General features: G+C 46.2%; 1 protein-coding gene across 1 annotated transcript in view; it reads right to left on the bottom strand.

Moving 5' to 3' along the window:
* Positions 1-6964: 6964 nt before the first annotated feature.
* Positions 6965-13653, bottom strand: part of GAK (cyclin G associated kinase) — a 77878-nt gene continuing 71189 nt past the window's right edge. Inside the window, exon 28 of the mRNA XM_062019581.1 lies at positions 6965-7596. Within this exon, the coding sequence (XP_061875565.1) occupies positions 7564-7596 (33 nt within the window). The 3' untranslated portion in view covers positions 6965-7563. The remainder of the gene's footprint in view (positions 7597-13653) is intronic.

Below are 13653 nucleotides of genomic sequence, written 5' to 3' on the forward strand. Positions count from 1 at the left end.
CGGGAGTCATGACATGTGAAAACTTTGAACACAATTGTTTAAGATATAATAGAAATATCTTTACATACAGGCCTTGAGAGTAATTCAAGGCAAAAGGCATAATGGCTATGCAATTATTGAAGGAATGAGTCAACAGCCAAGAGAAGCAGGACAACCACCAAATACCTGGTCAGCCCAGACATGTGAATTATATGCTTTAAACAGAACCTTACAACTGTGAGAAGGAAAAGATGAACATTTTATATTGATTCAAGGTATGGCTCTGAAGTGGTATAAACTTTTGGAAAGGCATGAGAAGAAGTTTACTCAATAGCAAGGGAAAAGTATTAGTACATGGAGAAGTAATTAAACAAGTATTAAAGAATTTATCACTTCCAATGAGATTGCAGTGGTCCATGTGAATGGGCATAAAAAATGGAATTCTTTTAGGGCCAGGGGAAACAGATTGGCCAATGAAGAAGCCAAAGAGGCAATATTAAGCCATGAGATTGTGAGTATGTATAATCTCACCTCCTAGGTATCTGCACCAAAGGCAACTCCTGTGTTCACAGAAAAAGAGACGTTAAATGAACAAGCTATGAGGGAAATAATGGCTATTTTACATCAAGGAAGTCACTGGGGTATGCAAGCAAAGTGTGATTTAGCTTTAAGAAAATATATATGTGTAGGAATGTACACAGTTGCCAAACAGATTTGTGAATGATGTGTGATTTGTAAGGAAAAAAAAAAAAGGTCCTGAGGAAATAACCCCCAGGAAGTAGAGAACCTGGCCTAAGGCCCTTTACTTTAAACCAAAAATATTTATTAAAAGAATTAGATACTGGGGTTTTATTTTGTTTTTCCTCAGGAAAAAAGGCTTTTGGCCCAAACAACACCCTCGAGTTTGCAGCCCACACCATCCAGCCTGAAGGGCAGATCCTGATCAAGTCCTGAAAAGGAACCAAACTACAACCCGAATGACAAGGCCTGTTCCAGGTGTTACTGACCACTGAGACAGCAGTAAGAACAACTGAAAAAAAAAGGACTGGACTTATTACATCAGACTCAGAGGACTAATGGGACTCTCCACTCGAGGATGGACAGTGGCACGTATGTCAGACTACAAACCCCTTGTGTCTTAAACTAAAGAAGCAATAAGAATCCAATGGAAACAAGGACACTCATTAATGTTACTAACTGATGAGGTGATAGTAATAGAAATGTCATTAATTGTTGAAAATGAGGGAGATCATTGTAATTATGGGCTATTGTTTGTTGGAAATCCAGGGGACAGCATCATGGGGACAAAGTAGTATTTGGTTAAACTATGGATAAATGTAACTAACAGGGAGGCTCCACAAACTATACAGTTTAATGCTTGTCAGACAGAACCTATGAACTTGGAGTGGATATAAATGGAAGGGATTCAGGATTGTAGCGTAGAAATCAAAGAGGGGACTGAGCCGAAGGATAGCAACTCCTACTAAATTACCTAAAATAAAACCATGAGACCCACCAAATGACTCAAAGATTGTAACTATAACTGAAGTAAATAATTTAACGTAAACATTTGAGACTGAAGCAAGATATGGAGATGCAAATGCCTGGATTGAATGGGTTTAAACATACAGTGTAGAGCCTGAATCATAGTAATTGCTATGCATGTGCCTCAGGAAGACCTACTGCACAAGTGGTTCCCTTTCCTTTAGGATAGAGTAAAGAACCACAGGGAACGAGATGTATGACTGCCCTATACCAAGAAAAGACTGCATGGGGAAAAGAGAGCTGCGAGTCTCCCTCACTGTTATTCTCAGCTCTGCAGAGCAAAGACATCAAAGTATCTCCTGTTTTCTCTACAGTGGCCGGTAACCACACAGCTTGTCTCTCATGACAGGGTGGAGGGGCTACTGGGTATCTCGGAGACCTGGAAATGTGCACTGAGTCACTGAACGTGACTGAGGATAAAGCAGGAAATTACTCGGCTGTGAGTATCCCCAGGGCAGATCTGTGGTGGTATTGTGGAGGAAAAATCCTGAGGCCTGTACTCCCTCCAAATTGGAAAGGCACATGTGCCCTTGTTCAATTGGCTATTCCATTTACCCTGGCATTTGAAAGAGAAACATATATTTCAGGGAAAAGAATGAAAAGAAATCTGGGGGTGTCATTCGATGACAGGATCTATACTGATTCAATTGGAGTTCCCAGGAGGGTACCTGATGAATATAAAGCACGAAATCAAATAGCAGCAGGGTTTGAATCCTCTCTGTTTTAGTGGGTAACAATAAATAAGAATGTGGATTGGATAAACTATATTTATTACAATCAGCAGTGGTTTATAAATTACACCGGAGATGCAATCAGAGGAATCACAGAACAACTAGATGCAACTAGCAGAATGGCATGGGAGAATAGAATAGTTCTAGATATGATATTGGCAGAAAAAGGAGGGGTCTGTGTAATGTTAGGAGACAAATGTTGCACTTTCATACCAAACAATACAGCACCAGATGGAACCGTAACCAGAGCATTACAGGGACTTACCACACGAGCAGAGGAATTGGCTGAGAATTCAGGGATAGATAACTCTATTACAGGATGCTTGGAATCATGGTTCGGGAAATGGAAAGAAATGGTAATATCTGTGGTTACATCTCTAATAGTAGTTGCAGGGATATTAATGGCAGTTGGATGCTGTATAATCCCATGTGTTAGGGGGCTTGTACAAAGATTAATTGAAACTGCGATATCCAAACAAATGCCCTTAGACCCGCCTCCCTACCATGAGAAAATGTTTCTCCTTAAGGAGCAGGAAGAAGATCAAGAAGAGATAGAATTAAAGAATAACTGTGAAATAATGTTATCTAACCTAGAAGAGTCACTGCAAAAGGCAACAAATGAATAAAAAAAGAAAAGGGGGAATTTGTGAGAAATATTGATGTTGCTTTTGCAGAATCCAAAAGAAATTAAGACAAGGAATTCTGACAGCTGTCTGCCTCTGTGTCATATAAATCAGTGGTCTAACCATGACTGTTATCTGCCTCTCTGTAGTGTAAATCAGTGGATTAACCATGACTGTTATCTGCCTCTGTGTAGTGTAAATCAGTGGACTAACCATGAGACTGTTATCTGTTTGTTTGTAATTAGAGTTTAAATCTTAGGATTGTGGGGGAATCCACGATAAGATACAAAAACCAGACATCCTCTGAGGAGGATTTAGGAGAAGTTGTAAATCTTGGAGTACCTAATCAATGGGGAAACAAGGGAGGGACCTTGCGGCCGGGATAGGGAATAAAAAGCCAAATGTTGTATCCATCGGGTGTGCCTACTAGCTAGGACAACCACTCTTGCAAGAACATTTAATAAAAGTGCTTCACTGCAGAGTCTGACCTGAGTCTTTCGCGAGAAAGCTTGTTTTGTTTCTCACACTGCCAATTACGGTTCCCAGCACAACACTCTTCTGCTACCTACAAGAAACAGAACAAAAAAGCAGAAACAGGGCAGGATGATGAAAAAACTACAAGCAACATTTTAAGATCTCCCTCTCCACTCTCAACATGGGCTCAGCTCATCTGTACCTCCTGCCCCCTTAACAGCTAGGGGGGAATTAGGGAATGGGGGATGTGATCAGTCTCTCACAGATGGTTTCTGATGCTTCTCTCTTCTCAGAGGAGGATGTCTCCTCATTTTCTTCCCCATGGGGTCCCTCCCACAGGATGCAGTTCTTAAACTTTTCTGGTGTGGGTTCTTCCCAACAGCTTCTGTGAATATGGGGTCCCTCACATAGGATAATTCTGCAAAAGCTGCCTTCTGAAAAAGAGTACACACTTGCCTACTGCAGCAGTCTGCTTCCGTGATCATGCTTGTTGCTCTGAAACAAAATGGACTCAGCTTGGTTAAACTGGATGGTTAAACCAAGAGCAAACATTACCTCAGACACAGTTGAACATGTGGATACAGGAAACACACAGGCCTGTGGACTCATATTAAAGGTACCAAACCAGAGATTACTTAGAAACTCACTAAATAATCAGCGGTATTGACCTTCAATTGCAAAGCGCATGGTATTGCAGGTTGAGTGAAGGACTCAATTCCTCAAGACTGTTAGAAAGTCATTACAAGGGAAAGTGGATGTTTGCTCACAACAAACATATCATTGGCACACAAGAATATGTGAAATCTCAGGTCTTATGAGGCCTTGGACTTATCTTTTCTCACTTAGAAATTGTAGCCTCAGCCATACTAATTACAGACCTCAAGCTATCAACATCAATTTTTTCTACACGACCTCAAGTCTTGTCAGGCCTTTAACCTGGCTTTGCATGTTTTCAGTCACCTCTGCCAAATCAGTTGATGCATCACCTGCACCTTGTCATAGGATTAGATACATTGATGTAGAGCTTTATACTAACGTGCTAATAAACCTTACACTAACTTATTGCAATAGTATAAAGCTTATTTTTCAGACAAAGTTCACACACAAGCTGTAAAAAGGTGATGCTTATCTCCTCACACAATACCTCCGGGGTCCTCCAACTTCCTTGAGGGCAAAAACCAGTTCTGCGAGGGGCCAAGCGATGTCTGAAGATCAGGGGTGAGAAAGCCTCAGGACTTATCAGCCTTCATCTCCCAAGGCCCCAAAGACCATCACCGGCCATCACAGGGAGACAACACGCAAATGAAAGGAAGAAAAGACCTAATTTACATGCAAAAGAGGGGACAGGTTGTGTCTTTGTCTAGGCGGATAATGTCATCATATGATTTTGTAACTTTGTAACAAATATAAGTCAAGCAAGTTGCCGAGTCGGGTGCACACGTTTGTGGTGGAGCGATCCCCTGTGTGCCCAATAAACATACCTTCTTTATAACTCTTTGAGTTATAGAGTTTGATTCCGCAAGTCAACATACTGTCAAGCTTGTCCTAGCTGCAGCAGTAAAACTGTCTAACGGCCAGTGTTTGCTCTTGTCCCGTGGATCTGGGGGGGGGGGGGGGGGGGGCGGGAAGGGGGGTTGCTGTTGTTCTACTGCCTAACATGCCTTTAGCATGTTTTGTTTACATTGTGCAGTTGTGTATTTCTCCCTTCACAACCAATTATGTCATACAAACAGCAAACCTGAGCAATCATGGTATCATTAACCCTGTGGGCTCACAAGAGAGGAGAGGGTATAACATGTTAGCAAATATGGGATTGTACACACAAAGATCATCCTAATTGTATCCAAAACCAAGAAGGACAAAATTGCCAACTATCAACAGAGCATTTCTCCTGGCAAAGACCACGCTGGCTGAACAGAGATCTACTGCTAGAGCTCAGGAGAAAAAATAGAATCTATGGTCTCTTGAAGAAGGGTCAGGCAGCTCAGAAGGACTACAAGGAAGCTCTAAGGCTATGCAGGAAGAAAATTAGAAGGGTCAAGGCTTAACTAGAACTTAAGCTGGCCACTGCTGTAAAAGATAATAGGAAAAGTTTCTATATCAGCAACAAAAGAGGGCTAAAAGGAATCTTCACCCTTAAATGGATGGCAGGGGGAAACTTAGTGATCGAGGAAAAGGCTGAGGTACTTAATACCATCTTCACCTCAGTCTTCACTACTAAAACCATTTTTTCTCTGAGCACCCATCCACCTGAGTTGGAAGACAGGGGACAGAATAAGACCCCCTTAGTGCAAGTTGAAATGGTAACCTGCTGCTCCATCTCGACACACACAAGGGAGCTAGATAGGATCCACGTGAGGGTGCTGAGGGAGATGGTGGAAGTGCTCACTTAGCCACTCTCCATCCACCAGCAGTCCTGGCTCACCTGGGAGGTTCCAGAGGGCTGGAGGGTGGCAAATGTGACACCCATCTACAAGAAGGGCCAGGAAGAGGATCTTAGGAACTACAGGCCTGTCAGTCTGACCTTGGTGCCAGGTTTTACCTTCAGGTAAAACTCAAAACTTCACTTTTAAGGTCTTTATTGGCATCAACTCCTTGTGAATTGCTGTCATTTCAGCTAAATTTTATACCTTCCCACAGGAGGGAGTAAATAAATGCAGGTCAAATTTTCTTTGAAGCTGATGGCACCTTTTTCAGACAGGACACTTCCTAAGGGCATTGAATTTGGGGAAAATTTTCTGGTGGTCATTTTGAGCTAGACTTTAATTTAGTTTGTCCATATATCGTCACAAATCACAAGTTTGCAATTTCGGCTTCCATAACTCACTCAGTAGAACTGGGATGCTCAGTAGTGATTGGCACCCAATTTGCCCTTTAGCACACACTTACTTCTCTTGTTTGTGCAGAGTTTGCACTAAGGAGTCTTTCCTCCTGTTCTTTGCATACTACCTACTTTGAGATCTTCACGAAGACTCACTTATCTGTCAAAAGGGGCTCCGTTACTCCGTTCCTTATGTCTTCACCTGCACTCCAAGCACTTGCATGTCTGTACTCAGGTCACTGCTCAGCCTGGGAATACACAACACACACTTCTGGGATCTACCTTCTCACTGCTGAGCCCTTTGCTTTCCTGGGCTGTTTCCAGTCGTGTCAGCCCTCACCTCAATTCAGAGATGCTAGTGGTGCATGTCCATTTTTCTCTATCTCCAAGGCACTGATAGCAAGGTAGGCTACTTGCTATTTCTTCTGCTGATGTTGTGGTGGGGTGGTGTAGGCAGAGTCTGTGGGTTCCTGGAAGGAGAATGTGGTCCAAGTGCCCATGCTACTCCTCAGCCCCAGCCACAGGCAGTGGCAAGCCCTGCCTTGTGCAGCATCAGCTCCATGGATTCACATAGCTGAAAGCAGCTCCTCTTCTGCAGCATACATGTGCAAAACAATGGGCACATGTGAAATGATTAGTGTGTTAAGAGGTTTGGTTATGTCGTGGTTTTGCCCAGCCGGGAACAAAGAGCCACGAGGGTGCTCGCTCACTCCTCCCCTCCCGGTGGAGTGGGAAGGGGAACCAGAGAAAAAGGGGAAAAACCCGCGTAGGTTGAAATAAGAACGGTTTAATAGAACAACAATAAGAATGAACAGGTTCAGGGGGAAAAAGGAACAGTTTTAACAGTACACGAGGGGAATATACAAAAGGAATGGCGCGTGCCGCGGCTGCTCACCACCCGGGACCCGACGCGACCCCTTCCGACGGGCAGCCCCGCCTGTGCTCCCGAAGCCCCGCCCTCGACTAGCTCCCTGCTTCTAGGTACTGGGCATGATGTCAGTATGGTATGGAATACCTGTTGGCCAGCCCGGGTCAGCTGCCCATGTTGTGCCCCTTCCTACTTCCTCATCAAAGTTAACTCTATCCTAGCCAAAACCAGGACATTCCACCCCTTATTCTATACCATCTACATCATGCCTAGTTTCACAATATACGACATCTGAGCACCACATTTCCTCTCCCTGAAAAAAACATAGGGGCACACACAGAGAAGTATATCATTCCCTCAGTTTATAGGCCACCCCCCTAATTTTCCCCATTTGGCCATTTAGGTGTGTCTTATCTGTTAGTTGAAAGCACTGATCTTGAGGACGTCACTGGGCACCAATTCACATTCTGCTATTCTGTATCTTGCTTGTCCATGTCCATCTTTCGGTGATCTGGGTGCTCCTTACTGTAGTGTCAGTGATATGGCATAGAGCAACTATGGTAATGACGACATATAACAACAATGTTATTTAACAACATAATACAATTTGATTCAACGAGCTATTCTCACCCAAAATCAATTTTCCTTGAGGTACACACTGGGTTGTCCCATCCTTACACATCACCCACCAAGTGTACCCAGGTCCCTGAGCAAAAACAATCCCACGAATGGGTTTACCTTTACCCAAGGTAGGACTCACCCATACTGCTTTCCCTAACAGATCTTTTACGTGCACTACAGGGACTTTATCCCCTTCTACAGTATGTAAAAGTTCCGATTGGGATGGGCCAGCTCTGTTCACAGATCCTCTGGAGTTGACTAGCCAGGTGGCCTTTTCTAAATTTGTGTCCCAATGTTTGAATGTTCCACCCCCCATTGCTCTCAGTGTGGTCTTCAATAGTCCATTGTGTCGTTCAACTTTTCCTGAGGCTGGTGCATGATAGGGGATGTGATAAACCCATTCAATGCCATGCTCTTTGGCCCAGGCATCTATGAGGTTGTTCCTGAAGTGCGTCCCATTGTCTGACTCAATTCTTTCTGGGGTGCCATGTCGCCAGAGGACTTTCCTTTCAAGGCCCTGGATGGTGCTCCGGGCGGTGGCATGAGACACAGGATACGTTTCCAACCAGCCGGTGGTCGCCTCCACCATTGTGAGCACATGTCGTTTGCCTTGGTGAGTCTGTGGCAGTGTGATATAATCAATCTGCCAGGCCTCTCCGTATTTATATTTCTGCCATCGTCCTCCATACCATATGGGCTTCCACCGCTTGGCTTGTCTGATTGTAGCACACGTCTCACACTCATGGACAACCTGTGCAATGGCATCCAAGGTTAAATCCACCCCTCGATCATGAGCCCATTTATAGGTAGCATCTCTGCCGTGATGACCTGAGGTGTCATGGGCCCACCGAGCTAAAAATAACTCCCCCTTGTGTTGCCAGTCTAAATCTATCTGAGCTGCTCCAATCTTTGCAGCCTTGTCCACTTGCTGGTTATGCAGATGTTCTTCAGTGGCCCTGTTCTTAGGTATATGGGCATCTACATGGCGCACTTTCACAACCAGCTTCTCCAGCCGAGCAGCAATGTCTTGCCATATTGGGGCAGCCCAGATGGGTTTGCCCCCTCGTTGCCAGTTGTTCTGCTTCCATTGCTGTAACCACCCCCACACAGCATTTGCTGCCATCCACGAGTCAGTGTAGAGATAAAGCCTTGGCCAGTTTTCTCATTCAGCAATGTCTAAAGCCATCTGGATGGCTTTTACCTCTGCAAACTGGCTCGATTCACCCTCTCCTTCTGCAGCTTCTGAAACTTTGCGTAGGGGGCTCCACACAGCTGCCTTCCACCTCCGATGCTTCCCCACAAGACAGGACCCATCGGTGAACAGGGCATACCGCTTCTCATCTCCTGGAAGTTCCTCATATGATGGGGCCTCTTCAGCAAGGGTTGCCTCCTTTTCTGGTGATATTTCACTGTCTTCACACTCTGGCCAGTTCGTGATCAGTTCCAGAATTCCAGGGCGGCTAGAACTTCCTACACGAGCTCGTTGTGTGATCAATGCGATCCACTTACTCCATGTAGCATCAGTTGCATGATGTGTGGAGGAGGCCCTCCCTTTGAACATCCAGCCCAGCACTGGCAGTCGGGGTGCTAGGAGAAGTTGTGTTTCTGTGCTGATCACTTCTGATGCAGCTTGAACCCCTTCATATGCCGCCAGTATCTCCTTCTCAGTTGGAGTGTATCGGGCCTCGGATCCTCTGTATCCCCGACTCCAGAATCCAAGGGGTCGGCCTCGACCCTCCCCAGGTGCTCTCTGCCAAAGACTCCAAGTAGGGCCATTCTCCCCAGCTGCGGTGTAGAGCACATTTTTAACATCTTGTCCTGTCCGGACTGGCCCAAGTGCCATTGCATGAACAATCTCCTGTTTCATTTGTTCAAAACTTTGTTGCTGTTCAGGACCCCATTCAAAATCATTTTTCTTCCGTGTTCCGTGGTAGAGAGGGCGCACAATCATACTGTAATTTGGAATATGCATCCTCCAAAAACCCACAACACCTAGGAAAGCTTGTGTTTCCTTTTTGCTAGTTGGGGGAGACATGGCTGCAATTTTGTTGATCACATCTATTGGGATATGGCAACGTCCATCCTGCCATTTCACTCCTAAAAACTGGATCTCCTGCACAGGCCCTCTGACCTTACTTCGTTTAATGGCAAAACCAGCCTTCAGAAGAATTTGAATTATCTTCTTTCCCTTCTCAAGAACTTCCTCTGCTGAGTCACCCCACACAACAATGTCATCAATGTATTGCAGGTGTTCTGGGGCCTCGCCCTTCTCCAGCGTGGCCTGGATCAGTCCATGGCAGATGGTGGGGCTGTGTTTCCACCCCTGGGGCAGTCGATTCCAGGTATACTGAACCCCTCTCCAAGTGAAAGCGAACTGGGACCTGCACTCTACTGCCAAAGGAATTGAGAAGAATGCATTGGCAATATCAATGGTGGCATACCATTTGGCTGCCTTGGACTCCAGTTCATATTGGAGTTCCAGCATGTCCAGCACAGCTGCGCTCAGTGGCAGCGTGACTTCATTCAGGCCACGATAGTCCACTGTCAGTCTCCACTCTCCGGTAGACTTTCGCACTGGTCATATGGGACTGTTAAAGGGTGAGTGGGTTTTGCTGATCACCCCTTGGCTCTCCAGTTGGCGAATCAACTTATGAATGGGAATCACTGAATCTCTGCTGGTGCAATATTGCCGCCGGTGCACTGTTGTGGTCGCAATTGGCACCCGTTGCTCCTCAACCTTCAGCAAACCCACAACGGAAGGGTCCTCTGAAAGGCCAGGCATGCTGGATAGTTGTTCAATTTCCTCTGTCTCCACTGCAGCCACACCAAAGGCCCACCGGTACCCTTTTGGGTCCTTAAAATACCCTCTCTTAAGGTAGTCTATGCCCAGGATAACACGGGGCTTCTGGGCCTGTCACAATGGGGTGTTTGTGCCACTCATCTCCAGTTAAACTCACTTCAGCTTCTAACAAGGTTAGCTGTTGAGATCCCCCTGTCACTCCAGAAATACAAACAGATTCTGTCCCTTTACAACTTGATGGCATCAGAGTGCATTGTGCTCCAGTATCCACTAAAGCCTTGTACTCTTGTGGGTTTGATGTGCCAGGCCATCGGATCCACACCGTCCAATAAACTCGGTTGTCCCTCTCCTCCACCTGGCTGGAGGCAGGGCCTCCCTAGTACTGGCCATGGCAGTCATTGGATACTTTTTGTAGAAAAGAGCTAGAAGTCCCCTCGAGGGGACTAGAATAGAGCTCAACCCTTCTATTCTGTCTAGGGAGTTGCTCACTGGAAACTGGAGCAGCATCTTTCCAAGAGAAATTGCTCCTTGTAGCGGTTTTTCCCCGTAGCTGCCGTGCCCGTGCCCTTAAGGCCGAAGTAGGTTGCCCATGCCACTTGTTCATGTTCTCTCCTTGGTCCCGCAGGTAAGACCACAAAGCACCTCGTGGTGTCTGCCCTCTATATTCCCTCTCTTGAACAGAGGGACATCTACTAATGGCTGAAGTACAGACTCGGGTAGGTGGAGTGTGGGACATATCTTCCTTGAATTGGTGGAACTCTTTTGACATTTTATCTACAGCCGAGACAACAGCCTGTAGGGAGGAAGACAGACTTTCTTCATATTGCCGAAGTTGAACACCCATTTCCCCCACTGTTTTCCCCTCGCCTTCTTTCCAGGAGATGACTGCCAATGAATTAGCATAAGATGATGGTGCACTTTGCAGAAATCTTCGCCACATAGACTGTGTGCACTGGACCTCATCTGGGTCTGTTGGTAACTGCTCATTATAAATCATTTCCCACACAGCTAACTCCCTCAGGTACTGGATACCTTTGTCCATTGTGGTCCACTTGCCTGGGTGGCATATGATATCTTCTTTGAAGGGGTATCTTTCCCTCACACCAGACAAAAGTCTTCTCCAGAGGCTGAGGACTTCTGTCTTCCTTCCAATCGCCTTGTCAATGCCGCCATCCCGGGACAGAGAGCCCAGCTGCCTGGCTTCCCTGCCCTCCAAGTCCAAGCTGTGGGCCCCATTCTCCCAGCATCGGAGCACCCAGGCAACAAGGTGCTCGCTTGGGTGGTGATTGTAATCTTTTCGCACTTCTCGCAGTTCGCTCAGGGACAAGGATCGGGTGATTAGCTCTGGCTCTGGCTCTGACTCTTCCTCCCGTTCCTGTGATGACACTGGTTCATCTTCATCCCTCACAAGGCGAACTGATTTTTTTGCGTATTTCTTTTTCTGGACAGGAGCAACTGACACTGCCACAGGTTGATCCTCTGATTCAGGATCAGTGTCTGCTGTTGGAGTTAGGGCAGCAACAGCATCAGTTGCCTCAGTTTGAACAGCCACAGTGGTTGCTAGGGTGGCATTCCTAATCTGTACAAGTAAAAAACTCTTCCAATACCTGTTCATATTCTTCTGTATATCAATCCCTCCATAGCTGCCCAACCTCATAACAGTCTGGAAAACACATTTCACAACTCTACCCAAGAAAAACACCCTACCTAGAGGACAGAGCAATAAAACCACAATGGTTGGGACATCCCAAGGGCATTCTGAATTGTCAAAAGCTATTGCAGTTAACTTGAATGAGTAAGGGAGGATGGAAAAAATGGAAAAATTACATCCCTCCATTTTTCCCATGAACTGAGTGTCATTACTGTCACTACATTCTGAAAATAAATGTCCAAGTTGCAGAAATGCCAACCCAGTCATGTACAAGTATTGGCCTAGCTCCATACCCAGTGATACAACCATACCATAAGCCAGTAACAACCAGTACATCAGAATGAGTGCTTTTGTCCCTTTTCCAAAGGACATAAACACTATCAGAGAGAATACATAGTGCATATGACAAATTATGGGCCAACAGCAGTTAAGCAAATCCATCAACATTGTGACCATTGTTTCAGCCTACTGTGTCTTATTTCAACCCTGCGGGCCCCACGTTGGGCGCCAAATATGTCGTGGTTTTGCCCAGCCGGGAACAAAGAGCCACGAGGGTGCTCGCTCACTCCTCCCCTCCCGGTGGAGTGGGAAGGGGAACCAGAGAAAAAGGGGAAAAACCCGCGTAGGTTGAAATAAGAGCGGTTTAATAGAACAGCAATAAGAATGAACAGGTTCAGGGGGAAAAAGGAACAGTTTTAACAGTACACGAGGGGAATATACAAAAGGAATGGCGCGTGCCACGGCTGCTCACCACCCAGGACCCTACGCGACTCACCCTCCGACGGGCAGCCCCGCCTGTGCTCCCGAAGCCCCGCCCCCGACTAGCTCCCTGCCTCTAGGTACGGGGCATGATGTCAGTATGGTATGGAATACCTGTTGGCCAGCCCAGGTCAGCTGCCCATGCTGTGCCCCTTCCTACTTCCTCATCAAAGTTAACTCTATCCTAGCCAAAACCAGGACAGGTTACAAAAAAATAAAAGGGTGCAGCGCCTGTGAACACTTGCTGCTGCCAGCAAATGGCAAAAAAAACCACAGACATAACTACTTGCTGGCAGGCATGGTCTATCAGAGCAAGCACTACACCTGTCCCCACCCAGAGGGGTGCAGGGCAGAGGGGAAGGGCTGTACCCTGCCCGCGGCCTGCCCCAGCCCTGCTCAGGGACCATTACCTACTGCAGAACCCAGAAGGCCGAGGACAGGCCCAGAGTGGCTGCCTGCATTAGGAAAAGCAGATCACAGGGCAGAGTCCTTTCTCACTCTCCCTCAAATTCCTAGCAAGATTTCATAGTCCTAGGAAACCCTAAACAGCCTTTTCAACATTTAACAGATGGTAACACCAAGTGCACCTCAACTCTCCCCGGAAGCTGTGCTCCTTGTGACACTTCACACTTAGAAGAAATGGGGAGGTCTGAGAAGGGCCTGTGCCTTCCACATAGTAGGGAAAAAGCTGCAGCAGGTGAGCACAGAAACAGAGGAGGAAGTTCCATGTCTAATATCTGTTAAACTCATGCTGGTGAGAGCAGCAGAAAAACTTGGATGA

This window comes from Colius striatus, chromosome Z (genome assembly GCF_028858725.1).
Source record: "Colius striatus isolate bColStr4 chromosome Z, bColStr4.1.hap1, whole genome shotgun sequence".
Classification (NCBI taxonomy): domain Eukaryota; kingdom Metazoa; phylum Chordata; class Aves; order Coliiformes; family Coliidae; genus Colius; species Colius striatus.